This window comes from Acanthopagrus latus, chromosome 6 (genome assembly GCF_904848185.1).
Source record: "Acanthopagrus latus isolate v.2019 chromosome 6, fAcaLat1.1, whole genome shotgun sequence".
Classification (NCBI taxonomy): Eukaryota; Metazoa; Chordata; class Actinopteri; order Spariformes; family Sparidae; genus Acanthopagrus; species Acanthopagrus latus.
Window position 1 is genome coordinate 17,231,918 of NC_051044.1, and position 21,563 is coordinate 17,253,480.

At 41.0% G+C, this 21,563-nt stretch overlaps 2 protein-coding genes across 5 annotated transcripts in view; one reads left to right on the top strand and one right to left on the bottom strand.

Moving 5' to 3' along the window:
• Positions 1–395: 395 nt before the first annotated feature.
• Positions 396–9,887, bottom strand: thumpd3 (THUMP domain containing 3). Of its 2 annotated transcripts, none has more exons than XM_037100030.1 (10): positions 9,752–9,887; positions 9,092–9,407; positions 8,881–8,958; positions 8,375–8,800; positions 6,828–6,958; positions 4,246–4,315; positions 3,636–3,751; positions 3,444–3,548; positions 3,186–3,309; positions 396–931 (listed from the first exon to the last, which is right to left on the bottom strand). In XM_037100030.1, the coding sequence occupies exons 2-10, from the start codon at positions 9,332–9,334 to the stop codon at positions 740–742; spliced, it is 1,485 nt and encodes a 494-aa protein (XP_036955925.1). In that variant the 5' UTR covers positions 9,335–9,407; positions 9,752–9,887; the 3' UTR covers positions 396–739. The 2 variants fall into 2 exon arrangements, with proteins under 2 accessions (XP_036955925.1, XP_036955926.1); XM_037100031.1 differs by lacking the exon at positions 9,752–9,887 and adding an exon at positions 9,489–9,745.
• Positions 9,888–18,810: 8,923 nt separating this feature from the next.
• srgap3 (SLIT-ROBO Rho GTPase activating protein 3) overlaps positions 18,811–21,563 on the top strand; it is a 67,747-nt gene continuing 64,994 nt past the window's right edge. For all 3 annotated transcript variants that reach the window (XM_037101859.1, XM_037101858.1, XM_037101860.1), the window contains exon 1: positions 18,811–19,336. In XM_037101859.1, coding sequence (XP_036957754.1) covers positions 19,273–19,336 — 64 coding nt within the window. In that variant the 5' untranslated portion in view covers positions 18,811–19,272. The remainder of the gene's footprint in view (positions 19,337–21,563) is intronic.

Consider the following 21,563-nt stretch of genomic DNA (forward strand, 5'->3'; position numbering starts at 1 on the left):
GGTGTTCACTTTTACCAGGAGTAACATCTTACAGAGATATGTTTACTTTTACTCAAATAGGACTTCCGGGGACTTTTTTGGGTTTGGTATGTGTATGTTTGTATTATGTTCATGTGTACTATGTAAATATACAGCATGTGTAAACAACATTACCGGATGAATGAGAATATTTTTATGTACGGATTAAGATTTATTTCAAGGGGTACTCGAGAAGCGACAGGATTAAATACGTGTATGCTTCTATAATTTAAATGTTGACTTCAGAAAACCTTTGACTGTTTCCTTTTGTTTGGACATGCATATAAAAAAAACCTTCCTCTAAATATTCTAAAACATTTTTTACCATAGCTTTCCTGTTGACTCAGGGTAGTAATTACTTCATGACAGGCAACATATGAACTGATGGTTTGTTTGAATCTTTATTAATCAGAACAATTCACAATATCTAGTTCTTGGACAGGAGTTTTGCAATGAAATAACCATCAGCAGGTTTCTGAACAGCAATCTGACAACTGAACCATCAAACTGAGAGTGTGAGAGCCATTAAACTGTTACTCAGCATGAGAGTAGCTTGTCCTTATTTGGGTCATCACATTTAACAAAATGAGAAATAAAAACAATACATAAACCGAAGCTGCTTGGCACACTTGAGCAGATAACCTGATGTAAGTGAATATAAATAATGTTTTTTCCTACATGGCCTCAAATATAAATTCCGCACTTAAACACAGGATGTGACTTAGGAGATCTCCTTATCGGCCTTCTCATCGCCCCGCGCGCTGACCGCTTCTCGTGATTCATAAACGTCCTCCGGAGTTTGGCCAAACAAGGCCTCGGTCCTCTTGAGTAGGTAGACTCCAGCATGTAAACCCCCGACGTTGACCCAAACAGTGTAGAGCTTCTTCCAGAGGCCTCCCATCCTGGAGATAGCCTGGAGACGACATAAATCTCATGAGGGCAAACTAACAAATGAGACGTTTGTTTTGTGTAAAACAACCCCTCTTTAGACAAATACAGCTGTTAAAATTCCCTTTCCATGATGCAGCGTTCAACCTGCATCGGTAGATGGATTATTCACAGATTTTCTTTTAGGACACGCAAGCTTTTAAAAGCAGGAAACCCACATTAGATTGTTTAAACATGGTGGAGGGCCCCATAAACATGAAAAAAACCCTCTGGCATTCAAACATGATCAAACCTGATGGGAGTGCAGAACCGGAAATACAACCAACAAGAATGACTTTTTATATTTCACAAGAGAATATAACACATATATTAATATATTAGTATATTAACACATTTGGGAAATCCCATACAACACTAAGTAAATCACTAAGTATGACTTGTGAGACCTCTGAACTTATTCTGAGGTCAAACATTTTAATAGCACCACAAGATTTCCTCGTCACAAGTCAGTTTCAGAATTACACCGTTGTAAAGCATGTGGGGGAGCTGGAGAAAAAACATGTTTGTAACGAGTTGATTTTTCATGTTAGGACAAAATCAGTACACCTGTCTTAAAAATCTGATGACAGCTTTGGGTCCACATATTTTTTTTATTACCATATCAGCCTCAGCGGTACTTTATCTACAAATGACAGCATGCTAATATGCGAAAGAAAGACAGAGAACATTGTCGCTACCCAATGTGAGTAGCACATGTGGGTCCACCATGCTAGACAGCAAGGGTACAGCGACAATACATGGACAAAACACAAAACTGCAGTAGAACTCGTAATTTGTTGTAGCATAGCACATTTTCCAAGGTTCATATGGCTGTGTATTTATTTACTGAACCTTTATTTAAAGAAAGTCCATTGAGATTAAATCTTTTTTTTTTTTTTAAAGGAAGACCTGGCCAAGATAGCGCGTGACTACACTATTACATTACATAAATATTATGTTATTGTGTACTGTCCAAACAATAGGACAAATTGTGATTTTATGCTTTGACAATTTAGTTTTTTTCATTTTCATGCCAATAAAGCCCCTTTGAATTGAAAAAGAGAAATCAAATAGAGTAAATGAAATGACTCTCACCTGAACTATCATTCAAGTCAACAGTTTAACTATCAACCGTAATCAGGGAAAAAATACAGCACGTCGAAGTGCAGGTAACCATTACAACAGTTGCGCTTAAAGTTAGATTAAGCTAAAACTAAATGGTGTCGCAACTTCTCTCAAGGTATTCTCAGGAAACGTTGCCTATGACTGAAATTCATTTCTACTGTGCCACTGGCAAAATGTTATCACGGTAGTGTCAAATTACAAAAGAGCAAAACAAAACCCTGAGACCTGATTTGTTATCAAAACGAAAAGTGGATTATTGCAGAGAAACAGCCAGAAAACAACTTCACTTCATGCATTATTTTTAGATTGGCTTCCCTGGCAACAGCCTGTATACTTGTACACACAGTGCACTATTTAGATAAATCTTGACACACCTTCATCTTAAGCTGACCGAGTTGTGGAAAAAGCATAACTGATTTAAAAGGGAGGAGATGCAAACAAGTACAATTGGCCTTGGGTGGATCACGGTACCTATATTGCGTATTGTCCTACTTTTCTTGGAACACACATCTACGTCACGCCTCTGCGAGCATCACAGGTGCTGTAATCATTATTACAACCATGAGTTGCTGGGCACATGCATCTACCTGTTCCCAGCCCAGTGTAAATAAAACACTCTTTTTTTTTTCCAACAATGGTTATTATTTTCACCTTGCCACATATCTATCTTTACTTTATTGCTGCAGTACCTATCAGGAGTGTGACTTGACATTAATTAAAAACAGCTGCATGATGCAGGACCCCAGAAACTGTACAATTTTTTATTTCTGCCTAGTGAGAACATTAAGACTTCTGCCCCCCTGGTTTATTGATGCAGTCACATTTACATATCTGTGCTGTCTCCCATGATCAGTACTCAGAATCAGAAATACCTTTTTGATCACCTGAGGGGAAAATGACATAAAACTTGCCATAAAACTTTGGAGTAGTCACATACCTTACAGGCATATGATGCCAAGTGTGTGACAGGTTTAACATTTGGATTAACCGAACGACAGGAAGGAACTTGCATTTGCAAATTATTTCAAAGTTCTCATGTAAGTGAGGCTCATTTCCCTGGAAAGATTATGTACCAATTTTAACTTCAATTCCCCTAATATTATCATTACCGTTACCTTGGAAAAACATTTTTTGTCCTGTGTCAACAAGACAGCTTTTCCCGATCCTGGTCTGCACACACGGGCCATTTCTCGCAGGCAGGAGGGGTAAAGGTCCCAGTTCTTCTTCCTCGAGCCCATTCTTGAAGAAAACAAAGGAAAGAATAAGTGTTAGAGGATAAATCCACTCTTTTAGGAATCAAAACATCAGCTTATTTGGCATAATTCCTACATATTATTTAATAAAACACATACTGTATGGCACTATTAAGTTACCTCTTTCCAAAGGGCATGTCAGTGATGATTATGTCAACAGAGCTGGTCCTCATGGGTAGACTGCACAAATCCCAACGCACTGTGTCAATGGGCAGTCCAGATATGCTGTTTGAAAGGAAGTCATCACGATGATCACAAGTCAACAAAAGTGCACAAAAATATTACCTCCTTATGGCATGACTGCTCTCTTACCTGCCCTTGTCTGCCCTACGTTTTTGGATGTGACAGATATTATTGACTGTGCGGTTAACCGCCATGTCATAGTTGTCACCGGCGATGTAGAATGAGCTGTTAAACTCAATGGCCCCCTGGAGAAGAAAAACATTACGCGATTAGTGGTCTGCAGTTTTACTGTTATTGGATGCCCTCCTATCATTGAGTAACTTTACTTCCCTAACAGCACTCAGTAAATCACATTTGATGATGTCCAGTGTTCAGATTTATGTGTTCAATGTAGCAGTTAGTACAGAATGGGTGCAGAATGGATTAAAAACGCACCAGGGATCAGTTATAGTCAAAAAAAAACAAAAAAAAAAACCTCAATGAAGAAGAGCTATTTATAAGTACTTTCTGGTCATCTGACACTTGAAGTCTTCAGTGTGTAGTTTGCTCATGATGCAGTTCACTGGGAGACTTCATTTGTGGGAGCAGCTCAGTGTTGTGTTGTGTAATGATGTTTAGTGTGTGATCATGAGGTAACACAATCCGAGAAGGTTCTCATATGCATTCTTTTCATTTGAGGTTTTTCTTCAACCAAGAAAAACCTGCAACATATTACAAGAATAATGTTGTTAGGTCTCACCTCCAGTGGTATAGCTCCAGTGCCGCACATTGGATCAAGAATTATATCTGATGGCTGAGGTTTGCACAGCCTGTCAACAGACAAGAGTATGAAAATAGCACCATTACAACATGATAGGTACTTTCTTTAACATGTCGAGCATTCTTCAACATTTTCTTCAAATTGTCAGAGAATATCTTAAGGAGAAAATCAGGTGTATTCAGACTCCTACTATCTGTGAGTGAGTATAATAATTTTTGGCTGATGTAAATATGTTCTAGCTGATATCTGATTAGGCTTGATTCAAGATTAAAGAATGAAGTCTCCATCGCCGTTGTGTAGAACAACCAAAGTGCAGAGTATAAGATAAAAGTAGTAATTACAAAATCTACTCAAATTAGATAAAATAGTACTGAAGATACCAAAGACAAAAGTGACTGCAATGAATACAATGGGCATGAACTAATTTTATACATGTCAACATGAAGCAGCAGCCAACTCTGCTTTACGTCTCTTTCCCAGCTAAACTCCTCGGCCAAATGACTGTTTCTCCAAAAATGTAGACAATTTAAAAATGTAGTCAATTAAAACATTTCCCCACCACTGATGCCAGGATGCGCATTAACACAACACGGTTCTGTCACTTAAGAACTTTGCCATACTGCATTCAACACAAACTTCAAATTTCCTCCTTCAACATCATTGTTGTCTGGTGGATTTGTCACTTCAATTGTTTGCCAATCAATCAACTTAAACTGGAGCAAGGAAAATGTCAAATACTTGAATTGCATCCATGACTTATTTATAGTGTTGATGTTGGCATCGCACCGCATCACACTGTTATGGTTTGCTCGTTTTGGAATGTGCACAAATTGTTCCTGTGGGCAGCACCAGATATGTGCGAAGAAACACGTGACACATGACTCCTATAATTATTATGGTTTGTTCTGGATGATACACTCAATTAACCTGTGAATAAACAATAATTTAGGACAGTATGGCCTGATAACAGCGCTTTGTATTTCACGACAACTGAGATAACCTTTCCAACTCAGGGCAGACAGTACTGTACTTTAATAGTACTGTACTGTAAAACTGACAATTAAAGTAATGACTCTTAAGTATTTAGGCTAACCGCCTCTGTTGTACTTTGTACATTGTCTTCCCTCGACGATGCCTTAAATTACTGAAATTACCACCACTATCTCCAACTCTACCACAGTGATATTTCTACCTGTGATGTGGATTTAAACATAGTACTGCCATCCATAAATCTGGCATGTACTTTCACTAAAATGCTGATGATACCCAACTAAAAAAAAACAGGACAAAAAGTAAGAAGAGAGGAAGAAAATAGCAAAACAGAATTTAATCTGTGAGAAAATCTTTTCTTCTGTAGTTAAAGGGATATTCCAGGGTAAGTTATCTTTTCCGACAAAGCCAGCAACGATATCAAATGTTTGATGCCTTGAAATATGTGCTGGGACCCTGTTTGTAATGTTGCTGAAGTTTGGTGCTGTTCTGAGCATTAATTGTGGCTTTTTGATGGCGATTTATACTTGGATCCATTTGCTGCAGTGTATTGTTGTTGTGCGGTTGTTTCTGAGGATGCTAAAACTACATAAGCTAGTGGTCCGCAAACTTTATCTCTCGAGGAGGGGTCATACTCTGTGTCAAGGTGTGTTAGACCATGGATTAAATTTACACTGGAATATCCCTTTAAACAACCTTTTCATTTTAACCCTGATCATTAAGGTATCTGTATACTTTTAAAACTGTTTTGGAACTTGTCACTTGGTCTTAATTTATGTGCTTTATGTGTTCTTCATGGAAATCGTGATCCATTTTGTGATGCCTCAAAATCGACACTGACTTGCAACTTTATGAAAACAAAGAACAGTTTTTCTTGGCTGATGGTGACAGTTTTGAATACGCATGTGATCAGTCAGAACATGCATGCCCGCCTCATCGTCAACTCTGTCATGACTAATTTCAGATGAGTGATCGCTATTTGGCCCCACCAAGTATAAACATAATGATATCTTTCTTCTTGCTGACATTTCCCAGACAGAAGTTCTCTGCAAACAAGTGTTTGTCTTGTTCTCGCCTGTTTACACCTTTTTTGTCACCTGTAGAAGTGTGGGTGTAGTCAAACGACTTCATCTGCTGCTAGGTTTAAGTCTGAAATTACAGCCAGGCAGTATTTCAGTACGCAGCTCTTCCTCTTCCTCTATGTCTTTGGTAGTTCTGAGGTAACTGCACCTGTCATTGCATGTGTCATGGTGACTATTAACAAAACTGTCATCACTTTACAAACCAAACTCTCTCAGCAAATTAGCAATCTGGAATTAAATAACAAATGCTGTCAAAACCCTAAACGTTTATACAAATTCTGGAGCTCATTTGTGTCTGTATTGATATAAAATGACTGACACAATTGAAAAAAGGCAAACAGAGTGACAGACATGGATATACACATACATCCAATTGGGCTACAGAGCACATGACACAATTTAACTCATATGGAACCTTATGGCCAAACAGGGGTAGGAAGCACAACTTGGACTAAGCGTGAGGCCTTCAGGTAACAATAGTGTTATTACCTGAGCATGCCGTAACACAAAGTTGACCGCAAAGTAGTGGGTCCAAAGTGACTGATGTTTCTCCTGTGAAGACTCTCCTCCGTCAGCGCGATGCCGATCACGACCTCACTATTGTGGATGTTTAGTAACACCTAAAGCAAAGGAACATACAGTTTATCATTAGAAATCTATTATCAATATCATGATGAACACATATTTTCTAGAGCTGAAAACATTAATCGCATGCCATTTTAATTTAGATAAACTATTTCATTTCCAAGCAGCATTGCAGACAAATTATCTGGATCTAAAAAGTGAGGATTGGCTGCTTTTTTGTGATATATGTTTTTTGGTTTTGGACCTTTGGAGCAGCTCTGAAGACTTGTTGTAATGGCTACTGTTCATTGTTAGGGCCGGGCAATAAATTTCAATATTATTGAAACTGAAATATGGCAAAGCGAACTTTGAGAGATCACTTAAGACCAGAAGGTGAAAGTCTGTATGGTTACAGACTAGTATATCATTTTTTACTCTGAAATCCTGTAATCCTGTTGGTAATCCCCCTTTTTAGTGAATATATCTGTGAACTAATAACATATTCTTTTCTGTAACTTTACCAGAACACACCCAATTACGCAATCCCGTTAAATGTTTTCTGTCACTCCCCAAGCCTGTCAGCATTTAACCCATCCTGAAGGAGCAGTAGGCTGCATACGTACACATAAGGACCAGCTCCAGATCTTAGCCAGTAACATGGTCAAGGGCACAGATGAGTGAACCAAACCTATTGTACATATTTTGTTTGATGGTGGAGGGAACCACAGTAACAAGAGGAAACCCACGAAAGCATGGGGAGAACGGGCAAGAACTTTGTATTTTGTATTAAATAAGTAAATAAATTCAGTTTTCTTTCCTTTAAGGGTCATTGTCCAACTGTGATGTTTTCTATTTATGGGTTATCGTATCATTAAAGTCTCATACTGTTGCAACCCTGAGACCTCAGCAGACACCCTAATCATCATTTTTTAAAAGAATAACGTAAAGATTCCCATTCTCACTCAACTTGTGACTTTCAATTACTATATCTATCAAATCAAAAACGGCTGACTGATTGAAAGCAAATCTGCAGGTTGATAAACAATGACAAACATTTATTGTAGGCCTAATATTGTTATGTTCTCTCTTTTGTGACAGAAATGTATGAGCCCATCTAAATGTCAGCTACAATACAGTTTTAGTAGTTATATTACACAAACCTGCTTCAACTGCAAGAAGCAGTAAAATCCTCGAGGAGGTTGTGACACAGATCACTGTCACTGTTATCAAAACCTTTTTATAACTAATTTAGGGAACAAACACATAGTTTCCAGGATTTCCCAACTTGTCAAATCATGTCAACTGCTTATCTACGCACAATAAAAACCACTTCACAACTGGTTTGTTATTTGTTATTTTGTGGCTCCTTAAACTAAACATTAGGCTACGCCTTGCAGATTTATCTGCACAGCCAGAGTTTTGTTTGGCTGGTGTGCACTTTGCGTCAGTCCGGTCTGAAAAACAACGCCTACCTCTATGTCAAACTTTGTCATGTCGGCTTTCCACTGGAAGAATTCTTGCACGGCTCCACCAAAGTCTCTGGCTGCCTCATTAGAGGAAAAGCTGTGTTTGTCGCCGGCCCTGTTGCACGTCACACGAAACTTGATCAATTTGGCCCCGGGTGCTGCCTCCACCGAGTCCTGCGTGTCGGACTCGGCTTCGGGCACGCTCTCCTCTGTCTGGTTTTCTTCGGTAGATGTCGTTTGAGGTAGCTCTTGCTGCTCAGTGTCAGCCACAGTTGCATCAGGGGCTTCACTCTTAGGTTTCCCTTTGGTGCCATTTCCTCCTTTCCGATAACCTTTCTTCTTTTTAAAGGTACGATTTAGTTTCCAAACCTCTAAGGCGTTAGTCCAGGGGAGTGTGGAGGCAAGCTGCTGCAGCTCCATCAATGTTTCCTCCTGCAATAAGCACAGTGTTTATTACACTGACGATGACACACTACATCAGCTACAACAGTATAAAGCTGGCTGTAAATTACCTTTGATTCTTTGAACTGGTAACTATCATACTCCTCAACCACAACAAACAGGTTGTCCACAGACCTCAGACGATGTACCTACAGTGAGGAAATCAATGAACAAGACAAAAAGACAGTCTGATAAAGACATTTCCAGCTTTATTATCTGTATGCTTGTCAGCGAGGAAACACCTTGGAAGAACAAGGCATGTGTTAACTTCATGTTTCGTACCTGGAAAAGCTTGTCAGTGGTTATTGGAAAGTATATGCGGCCTCGATCTTTGCTGATACGTGCATCCACTCCAATCTTCTCCTTGACCTCCTCTGCAGCAGTGTGCTCAAACCCTGTGGGCACGGTGGCTCCAATGGTGACAGAGATGATGTCCCCAGTGGTGGCATCGTTGTCATTGGAGGAGTTGGATGGTTCCACTGTTTCAGGGCCTGGCTCCGCAGCCCCGTCTTCCTGGGAGGACATGCTGGATTTGTGTACTGAGAGAGGATGGACTGTGTCCCTGCTGGTGCCAAGCTCAGTGGCTCACATGTAAGACCTGCAGAGAGACACATACACACTGTCAATGCTGCTTGTTTTGCCATATTTATCTAAAGAGAGTAATTAATAAGGGAACAACCTGCTTTAAAAAGAACATTCGAGTATTATCATGTCGTCATAAGCTAGCAGGATATCACCGGTGTATCTGAGCAGCGTGAATAAACCTGTAAACATCATGACTGGAGAGGTAACGTTTACTAGTTAACTTAGCCGGCTAACGTTAGCTTTAAGGATAGCAAAAAAGTTATTACGAATGAAAAAAGAAAGTAACGTAAACTGTAAACATGGCATTTATCTTAACAAGCTGCCACAATATGAAGTGTGTTTCTGTGGTGGGCCCACCGGTGGAACAGTAGAAGCTTGTGACGGTCAGTTGTGTTAAAGTTGCTAACTGCAGTCTGACCGAGCTGTCAAACACGAGGCGACATCATGCTGCTTCCGCTCAGCGGCGACACTTCCGGACATAATCCTTCAGAATAATAGTATCGTCAAATTGAATGTAACTTCATTATCATTAACTGTTAAATTATTACCAGTATGTACTTCTTATGCCAGTAACCGGCTCACATTAACATTTAGGTTTTCTTTCTTTCTTTCTTTCTTTCTTTCTTTCTTTCTTTCTTTCTTTCTTTCTTTCTTTCCAGTTAAATAACTTACAGATGTGTAACTGTGCAACATTGTTGTAGACACAACTCAGCAATTTTGAGCAAGCAAGTTCTTCACCTTAAATGTGCATGATGTAGTTTTGAAAGCGAAATCTTAAGAGAAGAGAAACAACTTTGCGTTTTAATTCAACGACTGAATACAATGAAAAAACAAATTGTCCTCAAAGGACAACACAATTTTCATACTATTTTACTCTTAAGTAGCCACCTTTCTGGCTTCAAACAATGTCCTGGGGACTGTATTCTCCTTGAAGTCGGCTTGTTCATGTATAAATATACCAAGTAACCTTCTCTGAGTCACCTTATGGATCTTGTGAATATTAACTTTCTTAGTTTGAAATTTTCCAGACACTGAATTTTGCACTTTTAGTAAAAATATGCTGCAAAATGTTTAAATTAATATTAAATACGAGCATCACAAACAAAACAGCAATTATCAATTTGTTTTTTTGTAAAAATCTCTGGCCCAGTTCGTTACATTTATTTAGTTTTGCATTGTGTGTAAATTTAATGTGCATTATTGAAACTACTTCACGCTGATTCTATGTTGAAATCCAGAAGCCCAAACAGGAAATGTAGTTGGCGCTGGTTGAATTCATCTTGAACATTTGTTTTTTTCATTCATCTTCCCTGGCTTCAACTTCCGGTTACATCTTACAAACATAGATGAAGTGATCAGCAGAGGGCGCCGTGATATCATCTTTTGGACTGAGAGGGAGGACCGTGATCAGAAGCATTTACTTTTCATACAGTCAACAAACAACAAAGAGACAGAATATGAAATATAGGGCATGAAAGACAGAGGCAAAGTGCAGTATGTAAAGTGCAGTCAAACACCTGTAAACCCCCCCACCAGTATCGGGTGAAGTGAGATTAAATCATCTTTTTCCTTACATTCCCGGCTGTAATTAGGCCATGGTTTCTTATTCACACAAGTGGCTGTAATTGCATGGACATTGGGTTTAAAATATACAAAAGTTTTCTGACATTTGTCTTATAAATAAACTTTATGATTGAGTTCATTCATCAGCAACGAGCTGAATGAGATGAACATTCAGTTCAATCGATCACATATCACACAAGTTACTCATGGAGACAATATGCAGCTATATTTTTCTCCTTTCACATTCATCATGTGTGATTAATGGAGTTTATGCAGAAAGTGGAGATAAGAATAACTGTCTCCTCCTCTGTGTCACATCTGCTTGTGTGATTAATGAACCTCCAGGCAGTGGAAGCAAGTGCTTTTACTTCATGTGATAACTCTCTATCTTGTAGAAAACACCCGTGGATTTGTGTTTATTTTTCTTATTCCCTATGGTTAATTTGTCTGTAAAGACTTCAATTATGATTCCAAGAAAACAATCATTTAAATACTTTATCTGGAGGACTTCCTTTAAAGTCCCTCATCACAGCTTGTTTCATGTCTCTCGCATACTGCTCACAGTATCTTTATTGAACAGGTTTTGTTGTTTTTCTAAAATGTTGTTTTTGTTGTCCTTCCAACTGATTAGTAAGTGTGAAGTCTGAAAGACAAGTGGGCGTGTGTTCATGTTAGGGAACGAGAAGTGCTGAACAACAGATGGCCAGCGTTGCACAAAGTACAGTCAGGCACTCAAAAATCCTTTGCCAAATTAATGATCTTATAAACACATTGACAAAGGCGACTTTCTCACATAATGTATGAATTTGTTTTCTCTGCAAAGAAAATATGTAATTAAAAGTGAAAAGAAGTGAAAAATCAGAAACTTAATAAATAAGTGATGCAACCACAGGTTTGCTGCATTGTGAGAAGTTAAAGCCGGCACAACAACAGTCCTATTTGATCTGAATGCAACTCAGGTTAAACCTTGTGAGACGCTTCTATCCTCACATGTAACTCGGCTGCAGTAACATGCAATGTGGAGAAAACACAAGCACCTCAAAGCAGTCAGGTGTGATAAACCCTGTGGGATTTTCTCCCAGTGCTGAGAAGACCCTCGCTGAGATTATTCCTCAGATTCTCCTCTCATTGTGGTATTACTTGTTAGAATAAAAGTGAGGTTTACAGATATATGAGCCGACTTCTTAGGGAAGAAAATACAGAGCGTATCAAAGAGACATCCCGTTCTCAGTACGAGTGCACGGTGAGTGATTGATTGATGACAGCGTAAGGCAGCATCAAAGCTTACTTATCAAAGTGCACAGTGGAGGTTGTCAGTGGTTTGAAATCACTGTCTTGCATCACAATCAGCTCTGCTAGTTAGTTCTCTGTAGCATTTAATCCAGATCTAAAAGTTTGCTTTTTATTGTATTTTCTACCTCGTTGGTTACATTTAACCTTTAAATGATCTCAGGAAATGGGAGAACTTTTGCAGATTGTGATAACGTAGATTATTGAGCTGCCTGCAACTGACTGACTTTTAAGGCAGGCTGTTCTTGACTAATTTGTATTTGCAGGTCAAAATCTACACCCTGCACTAAAATATACAGCACACCTGTTATGTATTCGATGTATGCTGCACATAGTGATATTGTCAATACTAAAAATTTGCAGAGGTTTCCTCACTGATAAACTTGAATTCCGTGAAACACTGTAGATATGATGAAACTGCACCTCAAATCTGAAGCAATAAGGAAAGAATTGTGCACACACTAAACCTTGCATTCTTAGGTGAAGGCATTTGGTCCCTTTATACCATAGAGGGATGCTGTATTTAAAGATCCAGTGTGTAGGATTTTGTGGCATCTACACGTGGCTTTGAAGCAAGAGGCAAAACCAACCAGCTAAGGCCAAAAAAGACCCTTTCCCCACCAGCTAACACTGTGAAAGAAGCAGTGGTGAAAAAGCGCTGAAAATTTGCACAAGTACAAGTTGTTACATGGCTGAAATATCACTCAGTTACCACTAAAACAGCGGGATTTGAAAAGTGACTAGGCCTACATCGCGTAATGACTCGGCTACCTGGGCATGCTTCCGCCCATGGAAAGAAGGGGGTGTTAAATGGTGGAAAAATACTTTTGAGTGCCACACCTCCCACGGAATGAGCGAATGGTTTTGCTATCAGAATTTGATGCATCTCCCCCAATAACAATTGGAAAGCCTGGAAGAGCTGCACAAGGAAGTCATTTTATCCCTACTCAAGTTAGCAGAGGCTGGAAGTTAGCCATGGAAGTCTCTCGTGTGGCAGCACATTGAGGAAGATCCTAATAATTCTATACCTGGGAAGTGTCGTCTTCATGCGCCACTGAGCAGCTTTCATTGCAACGAACCGAGCTCCGCCTCTGATGCTGTATCCAGATTCCCCCTGTTGGATCCATGGGACCTGCTCCCTCTGTCGATTAAAAAGGCTCATTCTAAGGTAATGAAAACAAGATGATTCTTAGTTTCAGGTGATTATACACTGATGAAAACACACTTATGAATATTATGTTACATTTCATTTCTGTTTAGAAGGCAGCTGCGTCGTGCTGCCTATCTGAAGAGTCCCACAGGGCTTATATCTTTTAGATTAAAAGAGATGAAGTTATGAGTGAGGCGAGGCTTCCTTTGGGTGAAGAAAAAGGAAAGTATTAGGAGGAGGCAGCCTTTAAGTCTTATCTGCTGTCTTCTTTCCCATGATCACATTCACATGAAGTCTCACTCATGCGTTTTATTCTCAGCATGCTGTATAAACTGTCATTTATGCGTGTAGCAGTATATTTATGGGCCTATATGTCACTTTTGCTTGAGAGACCATACATGTAGGTAATCTTAAGTCATAAGAGATGACTTACAGTAGGGGTGCTCCAGTGACGGAGGGGTCTTAGATGCCTGTAACCATGACAACCCTGGCTCTGGTTTTCTGGCGACCTCTCTTGCAAGTCACTCCCAAGTTGTCCTTCACTTTTCAGTGAGATTTCTGACCAATTAAATCTGAGAAATTCATCATGATCAGAAGAATATCTTCCAGCGGCAACATTTGTTCAATTTGTTGCTGTTCCGTTGATTTACAGATTCACTGGAAGGCTTCTAGGTGCCTAAAACTGTGTGTAAAAATGTGAATGCCTCCGCACATTAATTATCACTCAGGCCCAGTATGGTATTTTTTCACAGCTCCCACTCTCATTCTATAGAAGGAACTCGTAAAAAGATCTCACAATGGATCTCTGTGCCATAAAAAACAGTGAAGTCATAGTTTCCCAGCCCCCCCCCCCCTGGGATGCCTGATGAGAGAGGTAGGGGTGAGGAACAGAGGGATGGTGGGAGGGGGATGAAGGGACTACAGAAAGGTTACCTCTGCTGACTTCTCTGTGGTAAACACAAACAAAGGCAGAATCCTCCCTGCTGTCAGTCTGAACCCGCAGAAGGCCTCTCACCGTCACAGCTGCCGTGTCACAAGCAAAGTGTCTGTGCTCTCATGGCTTCATTCCTCAGACGAGTGGGTGATACATAAGGCTTGACAGGCAACTTAGACTCACCATTGGAGCTGCAGAGACGGAGAGATGCAGTGAGACACATAACACGGGAACACACACACACACACACACACACACACACCAGAGGCCATTTTAATTCCTTGGGGGCCTTGGGTCCTGTGAAGAGGCCCGTACGTGCTGTGCATTTCTGTCAGCATACGGAAAATATGTTTGGCCCGGCATTAGTGGTGGGAAAACAGCAGGGAGTGGAATGATATCCATAGAGAAGGAGAAATGACTGAATAGGTCCTCCTCATCTCTGTAATTGTTCAATTAGACTGTCCGGGGTGACTCGCTAATTGTTCCACCTCATGTGTGCGCTGTAACACCTTCATATTTCATATTGCATTGCCTTTTAAGTTGGTGTTAATGGCCTCAGGCTGACACGAGGCTCACGCTTGCAGCGAGGTGTCTGATACTGCGATGTCCTATCGGGAACATCATTCTGTCAGCTAGATCCTGAAACCAGCTCGTTCGATAGGCTGGATTATTCTAACATACAGTTGAAATGATACAAGCCCGATGGCCAAAATAAATGTCGTTCTCGAGGATCAATTTTCAGTCTTCGGGCTTGTGGTCTGGTAAGGTGTAGGCACAATACCCACATTCACTGATGGACTCAGGGGGCTTCAGGGTTGGGGGGGGCAGTCACCCTCCCTGGTGCCCCCATGTTTGAAAATAACACCACAAGAGCTCCCTCTTGGAGGCCCCCATGGTAAATTAATTTGATAAATTGCCCTCTAAGGTGCCCTTCCAGTGTACAAAATGTGGTAAGTGCCCTCTCTTCACTATAAATATATAATCACTCTCTGCATGCTGGTGCAGCTGGTGCCCTTTTTATTTTTTACTCCTCCGCCCCTTAATCATCCTAAGTCCGTCACTGTCCACATGGTTAATGTCAGGAAAATATTATATTTTTGGCTCACTTGGTTATGACGCCACAAAAAATGTCTCTTTAAAAGCATGCAGTTTTATCACCGCAAACACATCTTAAAATCGTCCCTACGTGTTGTAAAAAATATCAAGTGGCTTCATTCCTACAATAAGTGAAACACAGTCTTGAACAGTGGTCTGCCACCAACCCACCCTGTACACCTCCAAACGTGCATATCAGCTTGTACACAGCACAGGAAATGTTAATGGGATTTGACATGTGTTGTAGAAATAATCACACGTATGAAAAGTACAAATTTGAGCGAATCTGTGGTTTGCTGAGCTATATAACAATATTCTTACAAACGGCCTGAATGATATAGTTTGGTCAGTATCTAAGGTAACAGTATCCTGTATACTGGGATTAATATTGACATCATTAAAAAGTCAATACATAATTTACAAATGTTTGATTAAAAATATACCAACCATTAATACGTTAATTTTTAGGGTTGCCAACTTGTGAAAATTGTTATTTCTTATCTGATGTATGCTGATGATCAATCAATAATGTCTTAATGGTTTGTCATTCATTAAAAAGCCATCAGGTCTGCAATGTTAAATGTTAGTAAGACAATAATAAAGACTTATGGATTTTCTTTGATTTTGTGAAGTGTAAATTGTGCAGCTTTTTTTCATATGCGGCAGAACGTGCACCTGAAACTTCTCAGAAATATCTCCCTACACCTGTCAGCTCGAAATATACATAGATGCCTGTGTGTTGAAGGTGGAAGTGAAATGCAGAGGGCTTGTACCGCGTGGCAGTTTACAGGTTTGACTCACCTCACTGTGAGTCGACAGCCTGTTCCAACCTGAACTGAGAACAGCGAAGGTGACAAACAACAAACTGAGTAGATAAAGAGCAGTCAAGTACACAGATGACAGCACCTGCCAGTAAACACATTCGGTCTGTGTCGCCAAAATGACTTTGAAAAATATTTCCCCTCATGATTTGAATTCAAATATTCTTTCCCCCATCTATGAAACACATGATAACCATCACAAAGGTAGTAAAGTGTATGAGCATAATTCATTTTAACACAAACATTGAACTAATCTTAACCAAACTGGAGAGGTTTAAGCCTTCCTGCCCTGTGTTTTAAGGGCATTGTGATCATGCATTATCCTGCCCTTGTGGTTCTGCTCGGGCGTATTCCACACACAGAGCTGTGGAACAGTTCGTGTGAAGTTTTTATCCCCTTTGTTTGATTTACTCTCGCCTCAGCCGTTTCTTATCTTTTGTATGCACAGCTGAAGCCACTTCTGTCACTGATGACATCATGTTCGTCTTCAATTGTCACCATCAGCTCTGCAGGCAGAGAAGAGGAGGTGGAATAGACAATGGACGCCACAAAAGGCGCGACGACACACACCTGTGAGATGGCGCAAAAGACAATTTTCCTCTTAAAAGATAATGGGGTTTGCGCACAGTTGCAGCCACTGCGGTGCCTCCGTGATTACACAACAAAGCATCAGCGGTGGTGTTGGCGGCTGGTGTGTCATGTCCGAGCCATTTCACCACCAGGCATCTGCTCTGAGTGTCTGTGCAGCAGCACGTCAGAGATTATCCCCCCATGACCTCTGCTGCGATGTGCCACAACGCCTCAACAGTAGAGGACACAGTTAAACTAATGCAGAGATGTAACTGTGAGGTTTCCAGGGAGATGGAGTCTGAAGAGGAAGCAGTTTTCATTGTCAGGTCTATTTCTATCCCTGGAAACATGATTGTTATCAGCAGACCTGCGTGCAGTGATGTGATGTGATATGATGTGTGAACTGTGAATTTAAATTCGGGATTGAGTGGTAACAGATCACATGTAATCAGCCTGGCTTGTGTTTGATCACACGTCCGATTACGTTCTGATTCTGATCACATTGACAATTTTTAACTTTTTGACTCATCAAAAGCACATCTGATGTACAGAGCTTCTCAGACATGTGCTGCATTTTGTGGTTGACCTGGCAGGAGAAAAAAAATATCAGTGTTGAGTGGAGACGTGAGGTTCAAGCGGGAGCAGCTTCTTCAAACCAGCCTTTCATTCCTGGCAACATCGCCATCAGGAACAGTGGTTCTGAATGGGGCCCTCCTAGAGAGGGTTCCAGGGGGTCTACAGCAATTTACTTAAGATATAATTTCATCCATATGCATCCCAACGACTATATGTGTAATTTTTCTAGCAGATGTGTTTCATTTACTGTATGTAATAAAGCATAAATCCTATCGGGGGGGGACCCTGGGACAAAACTTTGTCACATGGGGGTCAGCATCCATTTTCTCAGCATAAATCACATTTTTTTCAGTGTTTGATTTTGTAAGTAATCTAAAAAAAGTGTGTGTGTGTGTGTGTGTCTGTCTGTGTGTCTGTGTGAGTGTGTGTGTGTGGACATTTACTTCAGAAGACACCAATGGGGGCTGTTTAATAGAGGGTGCTAGGGCTCCCCCTGGCCTCTCCCCACACCAAGAAGAGGCACATAGACCTTCAATAGATGAGACTTCAAGAAATGTTCTTTTTAATACAGACTTTTTATTCTTTATTTTGGTTTAAATGAGCAGTGCAGATATTGTCCTGTTAGTGAGTAAAATACAAAAAAAAAAACATATATACAAGTGTAAAGTTAGTGGTATGTGATATACAGCACTACAAGCCTAGGGTATAAAAATACAACAATCCTCATTGACTTTCACTGAATGTGCAGCTGCTGCTTCTCATTGAGAAACAACAGCTTGACAGGAGCGTTTTCTATTTGAACCAGTTGAGTTGAGTGGCTTGTTGCTGTGGTAGCTTGAACCTGAACAGACGGACATCGAGACAGAGACAACACAGGCGATGCCAGTATCGCACTCTGATCCCGTCCTGGTCCAGCATTCGACGTACACATGTGTGATGGTACTTGAATTTCAACCAGCCGTGACCGGGTAACACAGCCACGTTATGGGGGACCTGTCACCCACTTAGAGGAGAGAGAGAGAAAAAACAACAACCCATAACTTAGAAATACAGTTTGAGGTTGGGTTAGAGGTCTGGTTACAGTTACTTAGACACGAAGTGGTTATGGTAAGAGTGTGCAGGAAATGAATGATGACTGTCCTCCGAAGTCTCTCTCTCTCTCTCTCTCTCTCTCTCTCTCTCTCTCTCTCTCTCTCTCTCTCTGTGTGTGTGTGTGTGTGTGTGTGTGTGTGTGTGTGTGTGTGTGAGGGGGGTGTTGCTGCTGCTGCTGCTTGACAATATGAGGAGGCTCACGTGACGATCTTTTAAATTCCTGTCTCCCTGCAGCGCACTTTGTCACAGTGGGGACGGTGTCTGCTGCCCTCGCTCCTCCTCGTATACGCATGTCTGCGCATTTCTCGGACACAGAAGGTACACAGGGAGGACTCGACTGCTCCCTCATCATGTCACTGTTATAGTTTTTTTTTTTTGCTGCTTTTTTGTTTTTGCTTGTGTTCTTTTGTGTTGAAACCTTTTTTTTTAAAAATTATTATTATTTTGAGTTGACTGGTGCCAGCCAGCCAGCAGCAGCAGCAGGAGGTGGAGGACTATACGCTCCTTTGCCAAAGGAAGAAAAGAGGAAAGAAAAGAGAAAATAATGCAACACTGGTGTTAATTCTGCACTGCTTTCTCCGCGATCAGGTTCATCTGAAGTGTCGGGCTTGCAGGGATAGTAACACGCAGCCGAGCCGTTTATCCTCGCCGGTGCGCGGACGCTAGTGGAGAAGAGGAAGGCGAGGAGGAGAAACGGAGCAGACCGGGGGATCATCACCCAAAGACCCGAGAGAGTCCTCGACTTACTCCCCCATAAAAAAAAAAAAAAAAAAAAACCTGAGGAACGATGTCATCCACCAGATTCAAGAAGGATAAGGAGATCATAGCGGATTATGAGACCCAAGTGAAAGGTGCGGTGTGTGTGTGTGTGTGTGTGTGTGTGTGTCCGCTCTGTGTGCATTGTCTCTGCAGAGGCTGACTCTGACTGACCCGGAGCCTCGGTTCTTTATCAGCCTGTTGTTGTTTGCTTTCTTCATTGTGATTTGTGTATTTTGATGCAATCCGCCTGTTGTAGTGTGTTAAAACACTGGGCACTGACGGACCCACCGGGTGTATGACAGGTAAACCGTGGCAGTCAGCCCAATGGCAAGAGCATCAGAGTGCCAGATTTGATATTCAGGATTTAGGAAAAAAAAATAAAAATAAAAAATAAATAAAATCTAGTTCCTCTGGTGTGCAGAGGTTTCTATCATTATCCAGAGAAGTGTGTGTGATTATCACAGTGTGTCTACAGGTTCCTGGTCCTGCAGCTTTGTTGCTGGGTGAAATGTTGAGGCCAGTGTAGGATGGATGGATGGATGGATGGATGGATGGATGGAGGACTGGGTGTACTACTGATCCTCATTTTTTTGTCATTCTGGGGCCCTGTGGCCTGGATCAGATATCTGGGAACAGATTTAATGCACAGGAGGAATATTTGCATCAGTCGCGTGCTCATTCTTACATTTTTCCGTGCTTGTAATGTCGAGGTGGCTTCAGCTTTAAGTCCACACACCCTGATCGCACTCCGCTCACGTTTGTGCCTTGTATTCATTGTCAGTGATTGGCTGTTTCCTGGCACTGCTCTCACCTGGCAACATGGAGAAAATACTACCGTCTGCCTTCCCACAGACTCTATTACTGTACTCTTATTAATCTATATCGAGTATTTGTCAGGACTGTGTTGGATATGGGGTCAACATGACTCTATGTGTAGTTTATAGGTTTAGACTGGTACCATTGAATCCTGCTTTATCTGATTTTACTGGTAAAGTCTGTATCAAAAACATTTAAGCATTGTGAAAATGAAGACAACAAGACAATTGCACGTATGTATTCCAATAAATACAGGCCTCCCAAACAATAACAAGACACTTCAAGGTTAATCCCACCAATTTTACACAGTAAGGTGTGTTTACAAGTCTCGGGGAGTTGTAGTGGATATGTGAAATAAGTAGTATTAAGCCTTTCGTGGCTTCAGAGGGAGCTGCATGTAATCTGATAGATTCCTCAGGTTTTATCACTCAGTGGCGGAGTTGCATCTTGGGCAATGTAGGCAGCAGGTTTTGGAAGGAAGAAGAATACGTTAAAAAAAGCGCTGCATGTTGGTTTTGAGCTAACTACTAGCTTCCAATGTGTAGGGTTAGAAAAGCACAACACTCACCATCAACGTTCAGAGTACAGGTGATCTGCTTCTCCTCCATGGATACGAGGGTGATAGGTGACTGTTCCCACCTGATCAGATGTTCGATTGGTTGTGTGAAAAAGACCAATGGTGACGACCCCAGTGCCTTTCTAAAAAGTTTAGAGAATGTTCTGATGAAAGACGCTGGTGGACACAGGGCCTTATAGGAGTGGAATGCTGGACATCTACATTACCCACAATGCAACTTAGCCACTAAGTGACATCACTGGAGGAAATTTAGTCATGCAGCTTCCTCTGGAACCACAAAATGCTTCATACTACTTTTGTTTTACGTAAGCTGACGTTCTTCCCTGTAAACATGCTCTGATGTGTAAAATTTGTAGGAATTACCCTTTAAAGCGTCAGTTTGTTGAACAGAACAGACTGGTTACAAGAAGAATTTTTAAGTGGTATCTGGGGTTCGTTTTCAGGGAGCTGGACCCATTACTAGTGCTCTCACTGTCAGTGGTTTCACTAATGTTACGCCTCAGGGACTCCAGCCAATCATCCCTGGAGTCATGTACCAGTCAGATGCTCGCAGTGTGAGCAGCTGGATTTGTAGGGAAGATCTACAGACTCACTCTTCTATGATGTAGAAGTGTGTCAGCTGCCCATCCGACTGACTCTAACCCGCTGGACATCAGCTGCTGCTTCTATAACCTCTGTTGTGTCTTGTGGCCATTCACAGTTCTAGCTTGTAAACAATTCCCATCTTATTTTGCGGCTTTCCTCTTAACTCCAGGCCATTTTTTTGCTAATTCAGGCATCAATTATTCAGCTTCAGATCTGAGAATGTCATGGGAGGATTGCTCTCGTTTCACAGAGCCAGGCCTTGTCTGCTCCTCTTTGCATTAGCTGGGGCCCTTGAACTGTGTGAGGAGGAGGATGGATGTTAATTTATGGAGAATGCTGCT

Bases quoted from the DNA above. Each gene is read 5' to 3' on its own strand.
- thumpd3 (XM_037100030.1), bottom strand. From the start codon at position 9,334: ATGTCCTCCCAGGAAGACGGGGCTGCGGAGCCAGGCCCTGAAACAGTG. The intron at 4,316-6,827 runs GTAATAACACTA...GTCTGTTGACAG, and splicing joins TTGTGTTACGGCATGCTCAG to GCTGTGCAAACCTCAGCCAT. The intron at 932-3,185 runs GTAACGGTAATG...TGTCGTCTCCAG, and splicing joins ACAAAAAATGTTTTTCCAAG to GCTATCTCCAGGATGGGAGG.